At 51.9% G+C, this 22,896-nt stretch overlaps 3 protein-coding genes across 9 annotated transcripts; 2 read left to right on the top strand and 1 right to left on the bottom strand.

Annotated features, from left to right (window-relative positions):
* Positions 1–488: 488 nt before the first annotated feature.
* On the top strand, positions 489–5,440 carry LIN37 (lin-37 DREAM MuvB core complex component). Of its 2 annotated transcripts, XM_059046228.2 has the most exons (9): positions 489–700; positions 3,265–3,340; positions 3,502–3,552; positions 3,871–3,900; positions 3,982–4,067; positions 4,153–4,319; positions 4,923–5,063; positions 5,152–5,225; positions 5,312–5,440. In XM_059046228.2, the coding sequence occupies exons 1-9, from the start codon at positions 667–669 to the stop codon at positions 5,391–5,393; spliced, it is 741 nt and encodes a 246-aa protein (XP_058902211.1). In that variant the 5' UTR covers positions 489–666; the 3' UTR covers positions 5,394–5,440. The 2 variants fall into 2 exon arrangements, with proteins under 2 accessions (XP_058902211.1, XP_058902212.1); XM_059046229.2 differs by lacking the exons at positions 3,502–3,552; positions 3,871–3,900.
* A 56-nt stretch (positions 5,441–5,496) lies between these two features.
* HSPB6 (heat shock protein family B (small) member 6) lies at positions 5,497–8,419 on the bottom strand. Of its 2 annotated transcripts, none has more exons than XM_059046235.2 (3): positions 7,864–8,419; positions 6,711–6,866; positions 5,497–6,632 (listed from the first exon to the last, which is right to left on the bottom strand). In XM_059046235.2, exons 1-3 carry the CDS (start codon positions 8,059–8,061, stop codon positions 6,459–6,461), a joined length of 528 nt encoding a protein of 175 aa, XP_058902218.1. In that variant the 5' UTR covers positions 8,062–8,419; the 3' UTR covers positions 5,497–6,458. The 2 variants fall into 2 exon arrangements, with proteins under 2 accessions (XP_058902218.1, XP_058902219.1); XM_059046236.2 differs by having other exon boundaries at positions 6,744–6,866; positions 7,864–8,379.
* A 658-nt stretch (positions 8,420–9,077) lies between these two features.
* Positions 9,078–19,014, top strand: PROSER3 (proline and serine rich 3). 5 transcript variants are annotated; one of them, XM_059046202.2, is made up of 12 exons: positions 9,078–9,294; positions 9,687–9,789; positions 10,159–10,328; positions 10,552–10,754; positions 11,735–11,862; positions 11,972–12,072; positions 12,733–12,815; positions 12,949–13,058; positions 17,219–17,400; positions 17,516–18,491; positions 18,592–18,673; positions 18,829–19,014. In XM_059046202.2, the coding sequence occupies exons 3-12, from the start codon at positions 10,323–10,325 to the stop codon at positions 18,968–18,970; spliced, it is 2,013 nt and encodes a 670-aa protein (XP_058902185.1). In that variant the 5' UTR covers positions 9,078–9,294; positions 9,687–9,789; positions 10,159–10,322; the 3' UTR covers positions 18,971–19,014. The 5 variants fall into 5 exon arrangements, with proteins under 5 accessions (XP_058902185.1, XP_058902183.1, XP_066875136.1 ...); XM_059046200.2 differs by having other exon boundaries at positions 12,916–13,058; XM_067019035.1 differs by lacking the exon at positions 17,516–18,491 and having other exon boundaries at positions 12,916–13,058; positions 18,829–18,911.
* Positions 19,015–22,896: the final 3,882 nt, after the last annotated feature.

The following is a 22,896-nucleotide window of genomic DNA, read 5'->3' as shown; positions in this document are numbered from 1 at the left end:
CTGGCTCAGGTACTTAATATTTCCTAAGTGAATGAGGCTGCACCTGAAAAGAGTTTAACAGGTAGCTGGCACCTAGTGAGTTCTTAGTTAAGAGGGAACCCAGCCTACCCCCAGAACTGTTTTCCTCTTAGGGACCAAGAGAGACTCCCACGGTTAAATAACTCCTGTTCAATAGCGAAACTGGTGTTACTCAAAGCTTCTAATACTATAAGTGCCAAGCAGCCCTGCGAAGCTCTGATCCTTGGTCTCCCACCGTGCCTCGCGCGGCGCACGCTCCCTTACTTCGGCTGAGTCTCGGGAGCTAGAACTACACCTCCCAGGAAGCGCTCTGGGGTATCTTTGGTTTGTTTCCGGAAACCTGGACCCAGAAAGGTGGGACTTAGAGCTGGGAACCGACAGCGGCAGCTGTGAATTGGCCGGGGTACGAGATTGACGGTTGAATTGACTAATGGAAACAAGGGACTGCCGAAGGGCCCGCCCACAGAAGGGGAACTGGTGGAGGTGGCGGCCTCCGCGGCCGTCGCGGCCGGACACTGCTCAGGGCGGAGGACTGCCCACACACGAAGCTTACCTTTGACTTCTCCCCGTCTGCCTCCGGCCTTGACTTGTGACCCTAGGCTCTTTGGGGCTTCTCTGACCCAGCTAGCCAGACCCCAGACCCCAACCATGTTCCCGGTGAAGGTGAAAGTGGAGAAATCAGGTGAGGACCCCGAGGTCGGGGGCCTGTAGGGGAGCACCGGACTGATCAGGGTGTGGGAGTCCCTATAGACAGCATTATCGCGATAAGGCGGACTACGCGACTTCTCCCCGCAGCCCATCTGACTATCGCTGTCAGGCATCGAGCGATTCCTGCCACCTTGATACCCTCCCGGTCTGTGTTCAGTATAGCTTTGAGATTGAATGGTTGTGGCTCAGGTAGTGGTGTGGTGCAGTAAGACATGGGGATCCCGAGCCGTGTGACTCAAAGAAGGACTCTTTTCTCCGTTTCCCCATTTATCGCAGTGGTCATGAGTCCAGCGTTTGCTGAACACCTGAAGTACAGGAAAGCTTTTAATCCTCGTAGTCACTGTATCGCAGTAATACTAGAAGTGGGAAATGTGTTAGATGAGGAAACTGAATCTGAGAGAGAGGAAGTCATTTCGGGTTGGGGCCAAGCTTGATGGGAACCCAGGACTGGCACGTTAAGGATTGTGGGAGAGGCATGGAATCCAGACAACAAAATAATAGTAAAATGACGTGAGATGTTAAATGCTACAAGTGGTAATAAAACGAAACAGGAGAAGGTAGGGAGATCAGGAGTGAGGCAAGGTGAGGGAGAGAGCGATGAGGATAAGTGAGGGAACAGCAAATTTGACAAAGGAAATAGCTTTGAAACAGCGGAGAGGTGAAAGCCTTGTCTGGAGTGTTCAAGGGCCAGCACGGAGGCCAGTGTGGCTGGAGCAGAGCAAGTGATGTAGAAAGTGTGAGGAGATGAGAGTAAAGGGGTGGGGGGGGCAGGTCTTTGGCTTTTGCTCTGAGGGAAATGGGGAGCCAAGGGAGGGTTTTGAACCAAGGAGGGAGTTTTACAAGACGGCCCCCCAGATGCCAAAAAATGTCCCAAAAATTGTGGGTGGAAAAGTAAAGGGGGCCTGACCTCAACAAAATGATGGTGGTGAGGAAGGAGTAGGCATGGTCATGGAGGCCTGTGAACACCAGGCTGAAACACTCAGACTCTGCCCCAGGGGGGCACTGCAGAGTCGTGGAGGGTTCTAAGCAGGGAAGGATCAGGGTCAGGTTTGGGTTTAGGAAGATTCCCCTGGCCACCTTGTGGAGGGTTCATTAGAAGGGGAGACTGAGGCTGGGAGCCCAGGGGGGAGGGAGGGAAAGGACCTGGGTGGGCAAACGAGGGAGGGGGGAGGGGGGAGAGACACTCAGGGGACCAAGTGGACAGGCCGTGGGGTGGGCGGGGGAGGGAGAGAAGTGACCGTGTTGAGGCTCAGGGAGGGATGGGGTGACAGTGTGGATACCCCTGAGAAGGGGGACCAGGAAAATGGATAAGTTTAGAGAGACACTGAGGCCAGTGTGGGACCCAGTAGGGGGTAGGAGCCTGGGGGATGTCAAGGGGAAAGTGTCCAGGAGTCCATAGGCTCCCAAGATCTGAGGTTCAGGAGAGAAGCAAGGACTAGGGAAAGAGAGGTGGGCATGATCCATACCTTGGCTCCTAACCAAGGCTCTTTGCTAGAATCTCAGCTGCCCCCAGCCCTGCATCCCCACCTGTCTCTCCTCTGAGTCATGTCTCCTGGTCTCTTCAGGAAGTCTCAGGGCTGGCAAAGCATGTCCCCAAGTGTCCTTCCAGGCTCTGAACGCTGGGTCAGAGCTCCTACTAGTTGGAAGAGAAGAGCGAACACCCCACCAGAGTAAGAGGAGAATATTTATAACATCATCACCTATTTATGTTCTGTGATGAAGAGAGGCAAACACACAGGCTGACAGGGCCAGGCAGGGGCTGTGGCATGCAGGAAGGTGGGCCCAGATCTCATTTCCTGGGGAAAAAAAAAGCCAAAAATGGGTATGTGAGATGAAATTTCCCAGTTATTAAATGTAGTCATCTTATTCAGCTTTAACTCAGATTTAAAATAACACAACTACCTCAGCCAAACAAAGCACATCTGGCGGCTGGATTCTGCACCGAGTTTGAGTCTGTGCCTTATAACTTCAGCTGTGGAGCCAGATGACCTGGGTGCAAATCCTCAGCCTTGCGATTTCCTAGCTGTGTGACTTTGGGCAAGTAGCCTAACATCTCTGTGCTTCAGTTTCATCATCTGTAAAATGGGGATAAACATCATATTTACCTGCCAGAGTTATTGTGAAAACTCAATGGGTTAATATGTATGATGTGCTTGGAACAGTGCTTGGCACGTAATAAGCACTCTATATGTGTTACTCATTATTATTGCATCCTGCTAAGAGATTCATATACAACATAGGTTTGTTTAAACCTCAAAACAGTCCTAGCAGGTAGGTATCATTCAGAGACCCATTTTCAAGATGAAGAAACAGGCTCAGTGAGGTAAGGTGATTCACCTTAGGTCACACATGAGCATGTGGGTCAGCCCTGGAAGCCAGAGCTCTTACTCATCATTTCAGTAGTCTCTGCCCACTGTACCCTCCCAGCATGCCTGAGCCCGACCAAAGGATTGGATACACATACCCTTCCCTGGCCCAGTGGCTGCCCACCTGCCGTGGGCCTGGGAAGTGACTCCTTCTCGGTACCCTCTTCCCCAGAGTTGGAGATGGCCAAGGCCCGGAACCAACTGGATGCTGTTCTGCAGTGTCTGCTGGAGAAGAGTCACATGGACAGGTTGGGACCCGGCCCAGCATGGGGTCATAGGGATTCGGGGGCCCTGGGTGGGACCCCAGAGGCTGGCTTAGGGAGGAAGGGGCCCAATGGATGAGGCCACTGGGTGCCTTCCCACCCTGGGCCCTTGGAACCCTGAGCCTACAGTTCTCCTCTGCTACCAGGGAGCGTCTGGATGAGGAAGCTGGGAAGACCCCCTCAGACACCCACAACAAGTAAGTTTTATTGATGGGATCTGTGTTTGAGGGTTTGTGGTAGATAACTTCTTTCCTCATCCAAGCCTTGACCACCCTGCCCCATGCTTTCGCCACCACACTCCTAACCACTGTCCATGTACAAAGGCCCTGGGGCAGCAGAAGCTTAGGTCCCCTGATGATGCCACCTCGAGCCCCGGCGTGGGGGGAACATAAGGCCTGAGGAGTTGGTGGCGTCTATATGAGCTTGATCACAGTACCCCCAGGGTGCCCTTTGGGGGATTTTGAGCAGGCATTTGTTCAAGGGTAAGCCTGCTGACGCCCTGTCTCTCCCCACAGGGATTGCTCCATCACGGCCAGCGGCAAACGGTAAGGTGGCAGGGGCCCCAGCCAGCTGATGAGAGGTCCTCAGTCCCCACCCCGGTCCTGAAATTCTCCCTCCCCACACAGGCCATCTGCCCGATTCCCCCATCAGCGGAGGAAGAAGAGGAGGGAGATGGATGAGGGGCTGGCCGAGGGAGGGCCACAGCGATCCAGTGAGTAGGCGGTGGCCCTGGCGGGCAGGCAGTGATGGGGGTCTACGTGACGATATTCATACCCCTCCCACTCTCACCACCCTAGACTCGTACGTGATCAAGCTGTTTGACCGGAGCGTGGACTTGGCTCAGTTCAGTGAGAACACACCGCTGTACCCGATCTGCCGAGCCTGGATGCGCAACAGCCCCACAGTGCGTGAGCGTGAACGCTCACCCAGTTCACCGCTGCCCCCACTGCCTGAGGATGAGGAGGTGGGATGGGTGGTGGGGCCCCTCCCCCAGCAGCCAGGGAGGGCAGTGGGTAGACAGTCACAAGGTACCTTCCCCCCAAGCTAATGGGATAGACAAGCACAGGTCTCTGTGTCTCTCAGGTAACTCCTGGATCCAGTGAGGCACACAGATAGGAACCCTTAGGCCAGGGGAATGGTTGGAGTGCCCCAGAGCAGACAGACGTGGCTATCTGATCTGGGAGGGAGAGGGGGCAGGGTTACTCTGAGCAAATAGATGTGACCTCCAAGATCAGGGGTTCCCAAGAGCTGGGGGACTGGGCAGGAGTCCTTAGTGCAAACAGTTGTAGCCACCTGGCCTAGGGGAGCAGATGGGGACCCCTTGGGCTGGGAATGGAAGTCTCCATAGATGGAGGTCTGTGTGCTGGGCAGGAGTAATTGAGGGGATCCCTGGGTTGGATAGGAGAAAACAGGGATCCTTGAAGCAGACAGACATGACTCCTAAGTACAGGTCCCTGGTGAGACCCTCATGTCTTTTGTCACTGGGAAAGGAAGGAGGTGTGAAATGTGTGCCCCTGGCCCTCTTCTCTGACTCTCTTGGGCTTGGTATGGGGTCCTGTATCCTCAGGGTTCAGAGGTCACCAACAGCAAGAGTCGTGATGTGTATAAGCTGCCTCCACCCACAGCTGCCGGACCACCCGGAGATGCCTGTAGATCCCGAATTCCATCCCCACTGCAGCCTGAGACCCAGGGTACCCCTGATGATGAGGTGGGTGTGCAAGGCCAGCCTGGGGCAATGGGGCAGGAGTTGTGGGGCTTGGGCGTGGCCACCCAGCCTGGCCTCTCTGTCCATGCAGCCCTCTGAGCCTGAGCCCTCACCCTCCACACTCATCTACCGAAACATGCAGCGCTGGAAACGCATCCGCCAGAGGTGAGCATCCCTCAACTGCTTGTTCCCTGTGGCCTGTGCTCCAGCTGCTGAGTCCTCCCTCTGCCTTCCCCCCACCCCAACTGCAGGTGGAAGGAGGCATCCCATCGGAACCAGCTTCGTTACTCAGAAAGCATGAAGATCCTACGGGAGATGTACGAGCGACAGTGATGTTCCCCTGTCCCTACCCCCACCGCAATAAACATTCCCCTCCTCCACACTGGCCTCTGCTTTCTCCAGCCCATCCTTCCCGGATCAGACATAAAGCAGTTGGCACAGCTCTAGCACATTTATTGGGGGAGCGAGGGGACGGGGCATCATGGAATTTGAGGCGAGAGAAAGATTGTGGGGAATCGAAAATGGCTGCTTGGTTGGATCTTGGAGAATAAGGGGAGGGGTGTGGAAGGCAGGTATGTTGTTGGAGACTTGGGGGTCAAAACAGTGACTGGGGGGTTCTGGTTAGAGCTGGGCATAGGGGCCTAGGACATCCGTGCAGAGTCTTAGGAGATGGGGGGTGTATCTGTACAGTGTGAGGTTGAGGGTCCTGGTTGGCCTAGAATAGGTGTACAAGGGTGGGGGTCAGAAAAGGGGTTCAAGAGTCTGGGGGTGGCTGGCTGAGGTTTCAAGTTAGAAGATGGGTTGCGGGGAGAGAGTGAGGAGAAGTGGAGTATTTGGTTGGAATGAGGGGAAGGACCCAGAGTTTGGGGGACCAGGCCAGGAAGGTCCAGGGTGGGAGGTCTGTGCAGAGTCTGGGACATTTGAGGGGAAGCGGGGGCTTATGCTTGACTGGCCTAGGCCTAGGGTGGGGGCAGGTCTGTCTACACCACAATCTTGGGTGGGGGTGGATTGAAACGAGGTGTGGAGATGTTTTCCTAGAGAAGTCAGAAGGAAATAGGGAGTTTGGAGTGGGGTTCTACGCCAAGCGGGGTCAGTGGGGATGGGAGACTGTAGGCTGAGGGATTGTGCTTGTAGGGGCTGGAAGCCGGAGAGGTGTCCGGAGGTTTGAAAACAGGAGACTGTGTGAGAGAGGCAGTGTCAGTGCAAAGTGAGAGAGGCAGTGTCAGTGGAAAGGTCTACGTTATCAAGGCTGCGTCTAGGTTGGAAGGTTCAAGGCAGATCCCAGATTGGGTGGGCGGGTAGTCTTGGCGCGCTCGGGACATCTGGCTGGGCGGAGTCAGGTCTAAAAGTGCGGTGGAGGGGCCTGAGGCGGCTCCCAGGGTTCGCGTGCCCTGGCTCCTACTTGGCGACAGCCGCTGGCGGCGATGGCAGTGGAGCCTGGGCCGGAGCAGGTGCGGCCTGGATGGAAAGGACGCCTTCAGGGGACAGCGCGGACGTCACGGCCGCAGGGTCCACGCCAGGCGGCAAGCGGTAGCGGCGGTGAAACTCGCGCGCGATGTATCCGTGCTCATCCTGGAGGGAAAGAGGCTTGAGGGGCTCTGCCCATTCCCTGTAGATGCCCCACCCCTCCGGCCTGCGGATCCCGCGTACTCGTTCAGGCCCGGCCCCCGCCAGCGGGCTCACCGGGCGCTCCTCGTGGCGCGCGTGCACCTCCACGTGGTCGCCAACCACCTTCACGGCGATTTCCTCCGGTGAGAAGTGCTTCACATCCAGCAGCACCGAGAAATGCCCGGGGTCGGTCGATACCTGCGCACAGCCCGATAGTCATCGGGCGGGGCGAGGCTCCGGAGACCCAGAAAGGCCCCTCCCCTTGGTTCTCCGTTGGTTCCGGTGCTGCAGCTGTTCCTGGCCTCTGGAACTGGGGCGTCCCCTTTCCTACACGTAGCCACCGAGGACCTCTTCGCCCAGACTAACTGGGATCATCCCTCCCCTTGTAGCCACTGGGATTCCCCTCTCATCCAGAGTGATGAGGCCCCCGTACCCTGCGAGGTCAGGGACCTCCGTCCTCACGGGGCAAGGCCTGCCCTCTCCCCCAGTGTCAGCAACGCCGTAGTCAGCGTGTCCTTCTAACACTGACTGCTCAGCCCCCTTCCCCTCAGAGCCCCAGGGGCCCTTACTGCGCCACCCCCGCCAGGAATCGCCAAGATGCCTCCTCCCCCAGAGTCTCCAGAGTCCCCTTTCTACCCTCCCACTCGAGTCACGGGATTGCTTGAGCCCTCAGTAGTTACCAGTACTCCTCCCCAACTTCTGAGTGGCCAGACCCCCCTTTCTCAAGTCACAGGACCCTCCCTCCCCTCTACCTCTCCAGGAGACATACAGTCACCACAGTCTCCAAACTCTCTTCCTCAAGAATAACAAAATATTCCCTCCCCTCGGGAGGCACTGGGAACCCCACGCCCTTCAGAATGACTGGGCTCCCCCCTTTTCCCAGATTCCCTGGGTCCCCAGCCTCCTTCAGAATCACCAAGACTTTCCTCAGAGTGACCGCCCCCACCCCAATTAGTGACCCAGCCCTTCCACTCCTCTGGAGCTGAGACCCTCCTCAGACTGACGGGGACCTCCCACCCCTTTCAGTAATCTGACCTCCGAGAATCCATACTCAGGGAACTCCGGAAGCCCCTCTGAGGGGCCGGACTCTCTGGCCCGCTCAAAGTCAAGGGACATTCCTTCACCCCCCTCAGGGTGACCGGGGACCCCAGCCTTGGAAGTAGACGGGTTACCGCCCCTCCCCCAGGCCTGGCACCTGGGCGGTAGGCAGCGCCACGCTGGGTGCGCGCAAGTAGTAGGGGGCCAGCGCGGCGGGGCAGAGCGCAGCCAGCTCGGCCTCCAGCAGCCCCTCGCCGAAGCGCTGGTCGAAGAGGCGCCCGGGTGCCGAAAGCCCGGGCAACGGGGCCGAGCCGCGGCGCAGCCAAGACGGCTGCACAGGCACCGGGATCTCCATCGTGCTCCGCCGCCGCCCTAGGCTTCGCAGTGCCCCAGCGGGTGCCGCCGCTGCTTTATAGTACGCTCTGTGTCCGCCCCTCGGCGGGCCGCCCGGGGACGTTGGGACTGCGGCCAGAGCCGGCCATTAATAGAGCCTTATTTAGACAGCCCAACAATGACTTGGCCATTTATTAAGCGCCTGCTGAATGCCAGGGAGGTATCATTCCCCAGTTTTCCGAAAGGAAAACTAAAGCTGAGGAGGCGGAGCCTTGCCAGAGTGGGGTGCAAGCGTGGCGTTTGGGACCCACGGCCTGAGACACCCACCAAAGAATTCCCAGTCCCTTTAATCCACCCCCGCCCCGAAGGCGCTCTGAAGATGACGCAGATGGCGGTCTTAGGAGCAGATTCCTGGGTACAGGGAATGCGGTAGCTGGGCCAGGCTGTCAGGAGGACACAGAACAGACCCTATTCCCATCTCAGCAGGGCCCTGGTCCCAGCCTCCCGGGAAGCCGGGCCTAATTCTGTGCGTCTGACTCAGCCTCGGGTGCACAGGGCAGCGGGGTCTGCCAGGTGAGCAGCGGCCAGGGGGTGCGGGCAAGAACAGTCCAGGCTGGCCCCCCTGGGGCAGCGCGCCGGGGCCCAAAATAGCTCATTTTGATCCAGCCACCTCGGCCAGGAGCTCAGGCCTGGCATTTGGCGCAACCAGCTGCTCCTGGAGCAAGACGGAAGTGGTTAGATGACCGGGTGGGACTGGTAGGCTGCTGGACTGATGGAGGGACGGCGGTTAGAGAGGGCATAGACGGCCTTACTGCCCCTGCAACGGGAAAAGCCGTAGTTGGACTGAAATCTGGATGAGATTTACGCAGCAAGAGGGGGAGTGGCCAGAATACACGAGTACAGGAAAGCGAGAGTACATTGGAACCCCTCCAGACCGCGAGCCCAGCCTCAGCTCCTTTCCATTGGTCCACAGACCTGCCAATTACTGCAGCTCGCTACGGTTCTCCAATTAAACATGCTCTCTCATTCACGTTACAGCCAACCAATTGTGAGACACCTCCCTTTGGCCACCGTCCAATTACTTTTATTTTCCTATCATTCGTTGCCTCGGAGGCCGCTCTCTTCCCGCGCCTGCAGTCCCAGAGAGGGGCGGGGCTGATAGGGCATTGCTAAGCGACAAAGATGCGCTCCGAGTGAGTCCGGTGACCGAGCAGAGCAGGCGGAATCGGCGAAGTAGCTGCGGGATGGACCGCAGGTGAGACCGATCCCTCTTCCGGGGATCGCAAGAGGCCTGGGGAGGACCAAGGGTGAGAGCAACGCAACCTAGGATCAGGTTTTCTAGGGTGCGGAGTCTCTCGTTCTCAGCCGCACTGGAACTACAACTCCCAAGATGCTCCACAGCCTTAACCGGCTCCCGCCTTGGACTTCACCATCCCGGGGGTTCCATAGCGTCTTACGTACCGCTAAGTGGCCCCTAGGGCTTTATTTTTTCCCTCTAACCTGACAATTCTCAGGGGCATCTTGGGAATTAATATTCTTAATTTTGAATTTGTCCCCAGACCCCATGGGTGTTATTTTTTACCTTTCGTGCTTAGGCGGAGCCCAGTGACTATAGGGATTGTAATCCATCTACCCCTTTCTCCTCAGATAGTGTCCCAAGGACTTATGGGAAATGTACCGTGATAAGGTTTAGCTTTGGCCCTTAACGTGAGCTCCACTTCAGAATCACCTGGGACACTGCGAAGAAGATGTATGTACATGCCCAGCCCCCTTCCTGATATTCTGATTCTTTTGGTCTGGGGTGAGGATCACGCAAATGTAGTTTTAAAAGATTCCTCCTAGACTGGATCCACGGTTAAGAACTACCAACCAACAGTTCCTGGGTTCTTCTCTTTTGAGACTGCTCCAAGGGCTGGTGGGAATCGTGCCTCCCGTATCATTATCTTGAATGTGCAGTGGTGCTTCATGGGAATTATAGTCCATCTCTTCCAGGAATCCATGGGAATCGTTGTGTGGTTCTGCCCTCTTACCATTCTCCCATTCACCCCACCCACATACAGCCTCCCAGCAGGGCTGCAGTGACTATGCTCTGCCTGCCAACCCCCCTCTCCCCTTGCAGCTTGCCAGTTTTCTCCACCCAAGACAGTACTTTTGGGGACGGCCCCCTGGGTCGAAGCCACTACTGGCCTGGCACTCCAAGGTGAGGACACCCAACAGAGAGTGCTGTGTTCCAGCCCAGTAGCAAGGGAGTGACGACTAGAGGGAAGGAAGACATGATGAGAGATGGGGGTGAGAGATCAAAAGACAGTCCCTCCTCTCTTCCCTATGGCCCTACCCTTATCCTGTCCTCTACCGCCTAAATCCCTCATCACAGCCCCAATCACTTTGAGTTGTTGGCAGTCGTGGGATGTGTTTCCTCCCCTCCGGACTGAGACTTCGTATGTGTCTTCGTTACCCTACAGGGATAAACCCTCAGCCTCACTTTTTCTTCTCCTCGCTTCCTCTATCTTAGACCTTGAGCTCATCCAGGTCCCAGAGATCCAGGCTCCCAGAAGCTCCCAGGGGTCTGGCCACAGGTCCCGAATCCCCTGAGCTGTTTGAGGAGTCCTGGCCATCCAGTTCAGGGACCCCTTCCCCACCCAGCACCACTGAGGGACAGATGGGAGCCTCTCCACCACCCACCGTGACTGACAGCGGGGACTCTGTGGTGGCCAAGTAAGTAGCAGTAGCCCTGGGGGAAAAGAAGGGTTTGGATCAGTGGGAGGGGGCAGACATCCCATAATAATCATCACAGCCAGATCTGCACTTTTAGGACCACACTTCATGCATGTTAGCAAGCCATCTGGAGCAAGGTTCAAATCCAAGCTTTGTCACCAACTCTGTATATGATCCTGGCCTCAGTTTCCTCATCTGCAAATTGGGGATATTAATAGCATGTATGCTCTAGGGCTGTTTTAAATTTTCAATGAGTTACTGTCTGTACAGCATCTATAACAATGCCTGTCACATAGTGAGCACTTGGATTTGTAGAATCCAAGTTCAGCTGCTATAACACAGAGTCCCAAATTAATTGTGGCTTAAACAAGAGAGTACTTATTTCTTCCTCACCTAATAGTCCAGACAGAAGCAACCAGGCCTGATATGGCAGCCCCTAATTGAGGTGTCAGAGGCACAGTTTCCTTCTCTCTTGTCCCTTTCACTTCCCTAGGCTGTTACCCTTTCCTTAATGGCCCATAATGGCTCCCAGCCACATCCACTTTCCAGAATCACATCTCCTCGTACCTATTGGTCAAGAACAGAGTTACATGGCCATAAAGCTACAGGGGCACCTGGTAAATGTATTTATAGAAGAGTGGCTATGTGCCCTGGATTATATCATCTTATATAATACTGCATTACTGGGGGACTTCCCTGGTGGTCCAGTGGTTAAGACTCTGCACTCCCAATGCAGGGGCCACAAGTTCAATCCCTGGTTGGGGAACTAAGATCCCACATGCCGCACAGCATGGCAAAAAAAAAACCAAAAAAAAACCAAAATTGCATTACTCCATAAAAAAGGAGAACTGATGTTGAGGGACAACTCCCAAGTGCTGCTATGGAGCTAGGTAAACATTGGCTATTGTGATTATTATTGTTATTATTAAATATTAGGCTTTCCTCATCCCACCCACCTTGCAATTCTCTGATGCTCACAGGTACATAAACCGGTTCCGACAGGCTCAGCCCACAAGCCGAGAGGAACGCAAGTCTGCAGGCCCAACCCCAGCTGACTTTTGGTGGCTGTGGCCTGAATCACCAGACCCCAGCAGTCAACTTGCAGCAGGTACATGCTTCAGTCTCATCTACTCCTGGCCTATAACCTCTCCTGAGCGATACCCCCAGCAGCCACTCCTCCTGCCCGCCCCCCTAAATCAATTGGAGCTTCTCAACAGGAGCCAATGAACCAGAAGGAAGACCCAACACAGCAGTCCTGACTCGTGCCAAGGTGGCCAGTACATCACAGACTATGGCCCCCCTTCAGGAAATAAAGCAGGTGACATCCCCATCCACTCCTTCCCCTACTTGCCTGAACTGGCAGCACCAGCCCTGGGATAGAATTAGAGTCAACTCCCAATTCAAGGAAGTTTAAACAAAAAAGGGAGGTCTTGCTGGCTAATGCAATCAAGAAATCCAAAGGAAGCTGCTTTCAGGCATAGCTGAATCCAGGTGTTTGAACCATATTGGGAGGAACTTGACTCTCATGGCTCTCTGTTCCTCTTTGTTTGGCTCAATCTCAGGTAGGCTTTCCCCTCAAAATAGCTAAGATGGCCCCATTAACTCTAGGCTTCTAATGTACTTGATCACTCCAGTGGAAAGAGAAGGCTTTTCCAATAGCTCCATCCTAAACCCCAGGGCATATTCTCATTCGCTCATCTTTGAGCCAATCACTGTGAACCAGAGGACAGAACATTATGACTAACCAGGCCTGATCAGGAAGGCATGGTCAACCCTTCTATAACAATGACTGCACTGAGGGATATGGATCCACAGAGGAAAACCTGGTCTCTCTTTCCTGAGGAGGAAGAGCAGATTCTAAGCCAGCATGTGAGGGCACCAGGTGGAATGTAGACCTGCATCCAGGCCCTCTGTCCCGAGCCCCTTTCCCAGTAGCCTTTGGGATGGGGACTGGCCTCTGACCCCTCTCACCTTACAGAGCCTCAACACGTGGAACTCATCCCTGCTGGACTTGGAGACACTGAGCCTGCAAAGCAGAGCTGCCAGGCTGCTCAAACGCAGGTGCCTCCCCCGTCCCCATCACCCTCCCCACTCCTACCCCTCCAGGCTTGGGCCACTGCCTCTGAGACCCCCGTTGCCTTACTTCTGCCTCTCCCTACAGCAAGACCTCCATCTCTTCCTCCTCCTCCCTCAGCCCCAGCAATGCCGGCATCTCCTCATTCCCCATCAGCTCTGATGGCCTCTCTCCCTTCTCCATGACCTTCACTCCTGACTCCAGCAAGGGCTCTGACCCCAAGGCACAAGGTAGGTTCTGGGAGGCAAGGGTGAGGGCAGTCTGGGTGCAAATCCCAGCCTTTCGACTTACCACCTCTGTGACCTTGGGCCTCTCTGGGCCTTGTTTCCCCAGCTGTAAAACAGGGGAAATAATTGTACTCCTCTGCTATGGGTGTTGTGAGGATTAAATGAGTTGGTGAATACATGGAACACCTAGCACGGCTCTGTTAACAGTAGCTATCAGGAGTATGCATGTTCTCTCTCTGCATCCTGTCTGCAGTTCTGAACACAAAGCCCCCAAATCAGAAGGCTTTTTGCAGATTTGGCACCACAGCTGATTTGCCAACAAAATTTGATGTAAACAATATGAAGAATATTCATATATCTATCTTATTTAGGGTGAATATTCATACTCTTTTTATTGAGGTATAGTTGATTTGCAATATTATATTAGTTTCAGGTGTACAACATAGTAATTCAAAATTTTTACAGATTATACTCCATTTAAAGTTATTATAAAATATTGGCTATATTCCCTGTGCTCCACAATATTTCTTTGTAGCTTATTTATTTTATACACAGTAGTTTGTGCCTCTTAGCCCCTGTCCCCATCCTGCCCCTCCTCTGCTTGCCTCTCCCCACTGGTAACCACTAGTTTGTTCCCTATATCTGTGAGTCAGTTTCTGTTTTGTTATATTCATTCGTTTATTTTATTCTTTCAATTCTACATATAAGTGATAACATGTGGTATTCACCTTTCTCTGACTTATTTAACTAAGCATAATACCTTCCAGGTCCATCCATGTTGTTGCAAATGGTAGAATTTCATTCTTTTTAATGGATGAGTAGGATTCCATTGTATATATACACCACATCTTCTTTATCCATTTGTCTGTTGATGGACACTTACTTAGGTTGCTTCCATATGTTGGTTATTGTAAATAATGCTGCTATGAACATTGGGGTGCATGTATCTTTTTGAATTACTGTTTTCATTTTCTTCAGATATAGACCCAGGAGTAGAATTGCTGGATCATATGGTAGTTCTATTTTTAGTTTTTTGAGGAACCGTCATATTGTTTTCCACAGTGGCTGCACCAGTTTACATTCCCATAAACAGTGTACAGGGGTTCCCTTTCCTCCACATCTTCACCAACATTTGTTATTTGTGGTCTTTTCAGTGATAGCCATTCTGACAGGTATGAGGTGATATCTCATCGTGATTTTGATTTCCATTTCTCTGATGAGTAGCAATGTTGAGCATCTTTGAATGTGCCTGTTGGCCTTCTGTATGTCTTCTTTGGAAAAATGTCTTTTCAGGCCTTCTGCCCATCTTTTAATCAGGTTGTTTGTTTTTTGATGTTGAGTTGTATAAGCTGTTAATATATTTTGGTCATTAATCCCTTATCAGTCATACTGTTTGAAAATATTTTCTCCCATTCAGTAGGTTGTCTTTTTGTGTGGTTGGTGGTTTCCTTTGCTGTACAAAAGCTTTTAAGTTTAATTAGATCCCATTCATTTATTTTTGCTTTTGTTTCCTTTGCGTTAGGAGACAGAGCTACAAAAATATTGCCATGATTTGTGTCAAAGAGTATTCTATGCCTGTGTTTTCTTGTAGGAGCTTTATCGCTTCAGTTCTTACATTTAGGTCTTTAATCCATTTTGAGTTTCTTTTTGTATGTAGTGGGAGAATATATTCTAATCTCATTCTTTTATATGTAGCTGTCCAGTTTTCCCAGCACCACTTATTGAAGAAACTGTCTTTTCCCCATTGTATATTCTTGTCTCCTTTGTTGTAGATTAATTGACCATAAGTGTGTGGGTTTATTTCTGGGCTCTCTGTTCTATTCCATTGATCTACTTGTCTGTTTTTGTGCCAGTACCATTCTGTTTTGATTACTGTAGCTTTGTAGTATAGTCTGAAGTCAGGGAGTAAATATTCATGCTTCTTTCTATGGATATATAACATTGAACCATATGAAACTTTTGTCTGTAAGTGAAAAATGGTTGAATAATGGTAATTTCATATTGTTCAACTAAATACCAATGTGTTTGAGTCTGGTGTACTGACCCAGACCCCTGTCAACACTGTACATACCATGTAACTTTGCTAAAACATGTAAACTGTTGAACTCTCAAATTTCTGCCCCCAAGATTTCAGAGATTGGATTAAGGACCTGGGTTACTGTTACGGTCATCGTTGTTACCCTTACTCTGTGCCCAGGTCCTGGGATGCAGTGGTGCACAGGACAGATGCTCTCCATGTCTCACAGGACTCCCGTGAGTGGGGACAGGCAAGCAGAGAGAACAGAGTGTTGTTTGTGCATGTTGTGTGATCCTGCCCAAGCACTCCCCTGTCTGATTCTTTGCTCCTTCTCTTTTTATTCTCTTTTTATTCACTCCTCCTCCTTGAGCCTCAGTTTCCTCATCTTTAAAATGGGGATAAAACTACTACCTACTTCATGAGTTGTTTTGCAGATTAAATGTATTCATTATTTCACACAGGATAGTGAGTGTGGGACAAAGAATAGCTACATAACTCCACAAACAAATGTGAAATATAAGCAGAAATGAGGGCCATGCAGGAGAGAATTGCGATGCTGGGATGTCAGAGAAGGCCTTCCTGGAAGAGGTGCTATCTAAGTGGAGACCTGAATGATGCAGGTGGGGACAATAGCCCTCTAGCCTGCACAAAGGACCTGAGGTCGGAAGGAACACAATGCAGACAATGAACTAGGAAAGGCAAGAGCCAGGAGTAAGAGTAGTGTGGGATAAGGTGGAAGAGATTGGCAGGGGTCAGATTCCATAGGCTATATAAGCATGTGAGGCATTTGGTCATAATCTACCAGGGAACCACGGGAGAGTTCTGAGCAAGGAGGGCACGGGATCTTTATTGGCTCCCTATGGCTGCTATCAACATCTAGTGAGAGACAGACTCTGGTAGTTTGGGTTGGGCCAGAGCCTGAGGAGCAGAGTAGAGGGAAGTGGCCAGGTTTGGAAGTAGAATCACAGTATATAGAAGGGAGAGAAGAAGAGGTCCCACATGATGTACCCCCACCTTCTCTGTGCAGCATTAGTAGGTGGGGCTTCTGAGAGATAATGGTAGACATACTAACTGACAAAATGATGCTCTGGGTGGTAGGGAATGGTGTCTCTTTGCCCCACAGGATTGAGGACAGCCAGTGGCCCTGCCTTTAGTCACTGCTTTATACTCAGCACAGGGCTGGGCACTGGGATGGAACACAATAAACAGTTCACTTTGCATTTATGCCACCAATACTGACACTAGGTCCTGGTCTTGACACTGAGGATATGATAATGGCCAGATAGACAAAAATTGCTGCCCTTGTGTAGCTGGCATTGTGGAGGGAGAGATGAACAATAAATAAGCAAAGAAGTATGATATTTAGTAGTTAGAAGGCCCTTGTGTAGTTGGCAATGTGGAGGGAGAGATGAACAATAAATAAGCAAAGAAGTATAATATTTAGTAGTTAGAAGGTGATAAAGTGCTAAGGAGAAAAATGGAACAGGAAAGAGAATGGAGAGTAGTAGGGCTGGAGTTGTTGCAGTTTTGAATAGGGTAGTCAGGGAAGGTTTCACTAAGAAGGTGATACTTGAGCAAATATTGGAAAGACTTGGAGTGAACCCTGTGGTTACATGAACGAAGAGCCTTTCAGGCAGAGGATACCACAAATGCAAAGACTTGCTTTTTACCAGGAGAGAGGTGCAGCCTGAGGAAGATTCTAACCCAGGAAGGCCCTGATCTGACTCAGGTGTTCACAGGCTCCCTCTGGCTGTGGATAGGGACAGTTTGGGAGGATAGGAAGAAGGGTGCTTTGGGTTTGGCAGGTGAGGGAAGTAAAGTGGGGAGAAGTGGGCAGATTCTGGAGGATCCGCCTTGGTCACTGCTGTAACCACCATGTCCAGAACAGTGCCTGGCAAATAGTAAGAGCTCAGTAAATATTTGCTGATGAATGAAGAATTGAATGATGACAGGTTGAGAAGCCCTTGAGGGCTCTCTTCTCTGATTCTGCCCCTTTCCCCACTTCCCAATCTGCAGGGGAGTTGGGACATTATCTGGAGAGCCTGTCTGATTAACCTTCTGGTACAGTCGAGGGGTGTGTGCTAGGCTGTCCTTGCTCATCCCCCCAGGCCCTGCCTTACCCCTCTTCCCTCTACTTACTCCACAGCAACCCCAGCACCTGCCCCTGCCCCCATCCCTACTCCATCCCCAGTCTCCTCCCGGGCACCTCTGCGGCCAGAGGATGACATTCTGTACCAGTGGCGGCAGCGGCGGAAGCTTGAACAGGCTCGAGGAAGCCAGGGTGATGGAACCTGGGTGCTGCCCCAGACCCCTGCCCTCACCCCTACGGTGAGATGGGGGAGGGAGGAGACTGAGGGGGCTGGAGCGGGGATCCTAAGGGAAGTTGGAGGGAGGGAGAGGCTGAGGGGGACTGAGGACCCTCTACCCTTTCTCTCCCTCTTAGGTTCCTATCCCCATCTGTCTACAGACCTCTCCTGCCCCTGCAGAGACCCTTGGTTCCCTGGGAACCCAGCCTAACTGCATCCCACTTTGGGGCAGTGTGGCTCCATCTGGTCCCCGGGAAGGCTTCCACTTGGAGAGGCCTCCTATTCCCCCAGGGTTCTCTCCACATATCTTTTGGGGCCCCAGTCCCCATGGATTCTTCTGGGCCCCGCAGCCCGGTCCCTGGGTATCTTTTGGGGCCATCCCTCCCACGGCCGCGGCCTCCACCCCAGCGCCCCCAGCCTCCACTCCTGCGCCTCCAGCCTCAACCACTGCGCCCTCTGCCTCCACTCCCGCGCCCCCTGCCGCCCCCCAGGGCCCGCCCACCCCTGCCCCATGCAGCCCAGGCGAGCTCGAGAGGCAGAGCTCCAAGCCTCGAAGAAGCAGAGCCCAACTCCGGGAGTCTGCTGGGCGAATCACGGCAGCGGACGAGGGCCCTGGCCCGCAGCTCAGAGGCGCGCTGGGCCAAGTAGTGGCGGCTCGGCTGTTTCCAGACAGCCTGGAGGACACGCCCCCTCGCCAAGAGGGCCCGCCTCCACCCAAGGCTGAATCTCAGAAAGTCAAGGCCACACGCCCTCAAACCGAGACTCTGTGCCCTCGTTCAGAGGTCACGGCCCCTCCATCTGAATCATGGTGTCCCCAGGCAGAGACCCCGCAGGGTCGGTCTAAGGCCGAGTCTCGGAACGCCAAGGCCATGCTCCCCCTAGTGGGATCGGTGCCTAGGAAGGACAGAGACACTTTCTTGGCTGAAGTCCGGTGTAAGCCGCCCAAGGTCCGGCCCCCTCCAGCTGAGGAGACGGCCACCTGTGTTAAGGCCCCGCCCTGTCCATTCAAGGAGGGGGCTCTTGAAGTTGTGGCCACTCCCTCATCCGCTGATGGCCACGCCCCCCCAGAGGACATCCTCTCCCAGGCTGCCAGACTTCTGCAGGCTGCGGAAGGTGAGCTGATGCGCACCGACGCTCGTGGCTGCCTCGAATCTGGATGGCAGTCCGGCACGCTACGAGTCCGGCCCCCTGAATCTCACTCTTTTCCCTCCAGACTCCGACGGCAGCGAGTTCCAGGACGACCCTATACTGCAGGTGCTAAGGATTCAAAGGGCGGAGCTGCGGCTGCAGAAAAGGTGACCATGCCAGGATTTAAGACACCCAGCCCCCGAATCCTCTGAGACCGCCGTTTGGTACCCACCTCTCCTGAGCCCGTTTCCCAGAACATACACAGCCCCAGACCCCAATCCTGAGCAAAACCTCAGCCTCTACTCCCCTGTCCTTTTTCCAGGAAAGTGGATGCCCAGATATCCCGCCTGCTGGGCCACACTGAAGACCCAGAGTCTTGGTCTCCCCCAGCCAGGTCGCCTCCCGGGTCCCCAAGGATGTGGCTGAGGAGGGAAGGAGCCTCTCTTGAGGCCAGACGACTTTGAATTGTACAGATTCTATTTTTCCTAATAAATGTTTTTTTCAGGTTACTGATTGTCTCTGAGAAGTTGTTTTGGAAAGGCCAGGGGTCATGCTAATTTAGGGAAATAGCTCCCATGCCCCCCACACACACCCTAGCTCTGCCCTGCCCCACCTCACCCTAGTTTCTGACCACTGAAGCAAAGTCTCTTCTGGTTTCATCCCCTATGAGGGCAAGAGAGGGGTTCCAGGAAAGACTGGGACTCACCTTATCTGACCTTCAACTCAGGAGTGGATCCTCCTGTCTCAGATGAGACCAAAGGAACTGTCCTCTGGGTATGAAGCTTGTAGAGTCATCAGAGTGTTGGACAATGGTCAGGCCTCAGTCCATATCCTGTTTGACCCAGCAGCAGCATTTGGTGCTCTGATCCCTACGCTCTCCTTGAAACACTTTTTTTCCTGGCTTCCAGAACCCCAGCCCTCTCCTCACCTCTCTGGTTGTGCCTTCTCATTACGCCTCACACCTGTCACTTTAGTGTGTCCCAGGGCCCTGGCCTTGACTTTTCTATCTACAGTCAATCCCAGGTGCTCTCATCTGGCTTCATGGGCTCTAAACCCCATCTCTTTTCTGATAGTCCACAAATTTCTATCTTCAGCCTAGAACCTCAGGTTCTTGTACCCTGCTACTTGCTCATCATCCACACAAAAAGGTCTAAGAGATGTCTCAAACTCCACAGATCTTAATCTTCCCCCTAAACCTGCTCCTCCCTGGCTCTCAGCTCCATCCTTCTACTTGCTCGGGTCAGAAGCCTCACAGCTGTCATTGACTCCTCTCGTTCCCTCACACCCACAGTCAGTTGACCAGCAAGTTCTATCACCTCTACCTTTAAAATCTCTCCAGAATTTAACCCTGCCTTTCTCCCCATTCCACTGCCTCGCCCCAGTCTAGGCTATCATCACCTGTCCGGACTATTGAAAAACCTATTGTTTTATCTGTGAATACTTCGACACATTTCCCATCAAAAAAGTAGAGTCTGTGTCCCTTCTTGAAACTGGGTTGAACTTTGTGACTGCCTCCACAAATAAAATGCAGAGGAAGTGATATTACTTTAACTTTCTAAATTGGATTAGAAAAGATGATATAACTTCCACCTGTTTTTCTCCCAGTGTCTCTTCTCTCTCCGTCTCTCCCTGTCCCCCTCCTTTTGGAGCCCTGGGATGCCATATGAAAAGTCCAGTTGCCATCCTGGATAAGGATTTTGACTACAAAGGTGTCAAAATTCAGTGAAATTTATGAATTGCATGGTATGTAAGGTTTACCTCAAAAGGAAAAACTTGAACTTGAACTCCAATGAAGGATATGCATGCTGAAGTATTTAGGAGACAGTATACAATGTCTTTAATTTATTTTGAAATGCATCCAAAACTTAGATTAATGGATGAATAGAGTAATAGGTAGATGTGAGATAAAGCAAATATAGTAAAATGCTAATGGTAGGATCTAAGTGGTGGGTATATGGGTGTAAAATTGTTTAGCTTTGCTATATGTTAGAAAATTTTTATAATAAAATGTTAGAGAATCTATCAGAATTATTTTGGTATTTGTATTTACAAAAAACAAGATAGGATAGATTTCTGTAAAAAGTAGCTTCTGTAATGTCACAGGCATGGTAAATATTTGTTTTCAGTCTCTTTGAACAAACCATACATTTAAACAAAATCAAAAGAAGGAAATAGCTGCTTAGATATAAGGAGAAAAAAAGATGTTTATAGTAGCAGAATCTGATCTTGGAGGGGGTGAGTGGGACCTAGAATATAGTAGCAGAATCTGATCTTGGGGGGTGAGTGGGACCTAGAAATTTTCCTAAGGAAGTTACATTTGAGCTGAGACAGGTAGGAATTAATAACTAACAAAGGGCCATCCTAATTACTATTTCTGGGCTACAAGCCACCCCAAAACGTAGTGGCATAAAACAATCATTTTATTATGCTCATGGATTCTGTGAGTCAGAAATTTGGACAGGGTACAGTTGGGGACAGTTTGTCTCTGCTCCATGATGTCTAGGGGTTCAACTGTGAAGACAAAGGTGGCTTGACAGCTGGGGGCAGAACCTCTGGAGCTTCTTCACTCCCAAGTCTGACATCAGGGCTCAGATAACTTTAAGCTGGAACTACAGACTGTAGTGCCTACACAAGGTCTCTCCATGGGGCTTATGCTTCCTCAGAGCACGACTACCTCAGCAGAGTTGCGCTTCTCACATGATGCCTCAAGGCTCCAGAGCTAGTCATTCTAGTGGACAAAGAATGCCTTTGCCTTTTACTACATAGCCTTGGAAATCACATAGTGTCAATTCCTATTCATTCCTATTCTCTATTGGTTGAAGTTGTCACAATCCTGCCCAGATGGAGATAGACCCTACCTTTTCATGAGAGGAGTGTGAAAGAATTTGCAGTCGTGTTTTAATGGGGGGGGGGGCGCAGAGAATACTCCAGGCAGAGGGAAATTCATGTGGGAAATCCCTGTTATGGAAGTGAGGTCAGCAAGTTCAATAAACTGAAATAAGTAGCTGTAAATTTACCCCTCCGTCAGCACTCCCTTTCCCCAATCTCGACTTAAATTTTATCCATAGAACTTATCACCTTCTAATATTCTATATTTTAAAATACTTATTTTGTAAACTGTCTTTCTCCACTAGCTTTTGAGCTCCATGTGGGCAGGGTATATTTTCCCCTGTTTTGGTTACTGATATATCCACAAATTAAGCAGAGTTTTTGAATGAATGAATGGGTGGATCAAGGATGTACCTTCGAGGGCCTTGTTGACGGCATGACCAATGGCAAATTCTCTTGGAAAGGGTGTTGTTACAGAGTGTTTTCTTTTTCTTGTAATGTACATACCTGGTTCAGGGATCAGAGAGCTGTATTTATTTATTTATTTTTAATTAACTAATTTATTTATTATTTACTTTTGGCTGTGTTGGGTCTTTGTTGCTGCGCGCAGGCTTTCTCTAGTTGCGGCAAGCGGGGGTTACTCCTGGTTGCGGTGAGCGAGCTTCTCATTGCAGTGGCTTTCCTTGTTGTAGAGCACAGGCTCTAGGTGTGCAGGCTTCAGTAGTTGTGGCATGCAGGTTTAGTAGTTGTGGCTTGCGGGCTCTAGAGCGCAGGCTCAGTAGTTGTGGCACACGGGCTTAGTTGCTCCGCGGCATGTGGGATCTTCCCGTACCAGGGCTCGAACCTGTATCCCCTGCATTGGCAGGCGGATATTTAACCACTGAGCCACCAGGGAAGTCCCTACAGAGTATTTTCTGAGCCTCAGTCTACAGCGGGAACAATTGGGACTGGCTTTATGGGAGGCGTGGTCATGTTCAGGCATGCAGGCTAAATTTATTCCTAGGAAAAAGGAATCAAGGCTGGAGGCCAGCCTGTAAGAAGCAGTAGAGGAGGAGGCAAGGAAAATGTTCAGTGAGTAGGGGGAGGCTAAGTCTCAGATTGCCTAGGATTATGTCCCAGGCAGAGCATCTGAGCCAGTGAAAAACATCCAGGGGCCAATGTTGTTAGTATTCTGTGGGCAGGGGAGGGGTCAAGGACTGGCAAAGTGGGGTCAGAGGATCGAGACTTTGAAGCGCTGCTTAGGGGATGGAGAAAAGCTTGAGGCCATGGGAGAAGCCAATTGAGAGTGGCAGAGGAGCGGTCACTGACAGTGGACTAAGGGAAGGGTCCACTGCTTAGCGTTAGAAATGTTAGAAGCAAAGCATAAAGAACCTGAGGGTGTGTCTCAGGAGGGGAATGATGGCCAATGAAAAGCAGGCATAGGCGTGGCGCTGTCAAACTTCGCGGGGCGGGACCGGAGAGACCGAGCCAGAAATGAGACGCAAGCCAATGAAAATCCGCCAGGTGGGCGGGGCGTCGTCCTAAGGCCAAGGGTGGAGCCAATGAGACGCTGCGCCGCGTC

This window comes from Kogia breviceps, chromosome 18 (assembly GCF_026419965.1).
Source record: "Kogia breviceps isolate mKogBre1 chromosome 18, mKogBre1 haplotype 1, whole genome shotgun sequence".
Lineage (NCBI taxonomy): Eukaryota > Metazoa > Chordata > Mammalia > Artiodactyla > Physeteridae > Kogia > Kogia breviceps.
The sequence above is the reverse complement of the archived record's forward strand: the minus strand, read 5'-3'. Positions and strand labels throughout refer to the sequence as shown.

Bases quoted from the DNA above. Each gene is read 5' to 3' on its own strand.
- LIN37 (XM_059046228.2), top strand. From the start codon at position 667: ATGTTCCCGGTGAAGGTGAAAGTGGAGAAATCAG. The intron at 3,901-3,981 runs GTAAGGTGGCAG...CTCCCCACACAG, and splicing joins ATCACGGCCAGCGGCAAACG to GCCATCTGCCCGATTCCCCC. The intron at 5,226-5,311 runs GTGAGCATCCCT...CCCCAACTGCAG, and splicing joins TGGAAACGCATCCGCCAGAG to GTGGAAGGAGGCATCCCATC.
- PROSER3 (XM_059046200.2), top strand. The intron at 12,073-12,732 runs GTGACATCCCCA...CTCACCTTACAG, and splicing joins CCCTTCAGGAAATAAAGCAG to AGCCTCAACACGTGGAACTC. The intron at 12,816-12,915 runs GTGCCTCCCCCG...CTCTCCCTACAG, and splicing joins GCCAGGCTGCTCAAACGCAG to CAAGACCTCCATCTCTTCCT.
- HSPB6 (XM_059046235.2), bottom strand. From the start codon at position 8,061: ATGGAGATCCCGGTGCCTGTGCAGCCGTCTTGGCTGCGCCGCGGCTCG. The intron at 6,867-7,863 runs GTGCCAGGCCTG...GGCTGTGCGCAG, and splicing joins TGGCGCTGCCTACCGCCCAG to GTATCGACCGACCCCGGGCA. The intron at 6,633-6,710 runs GTACGCGGGATC...CTTTCCCTCCAG, and splicing joins CGGGGGCCGGGCCTGAACGA to GATGAGCACGGATACATCGC.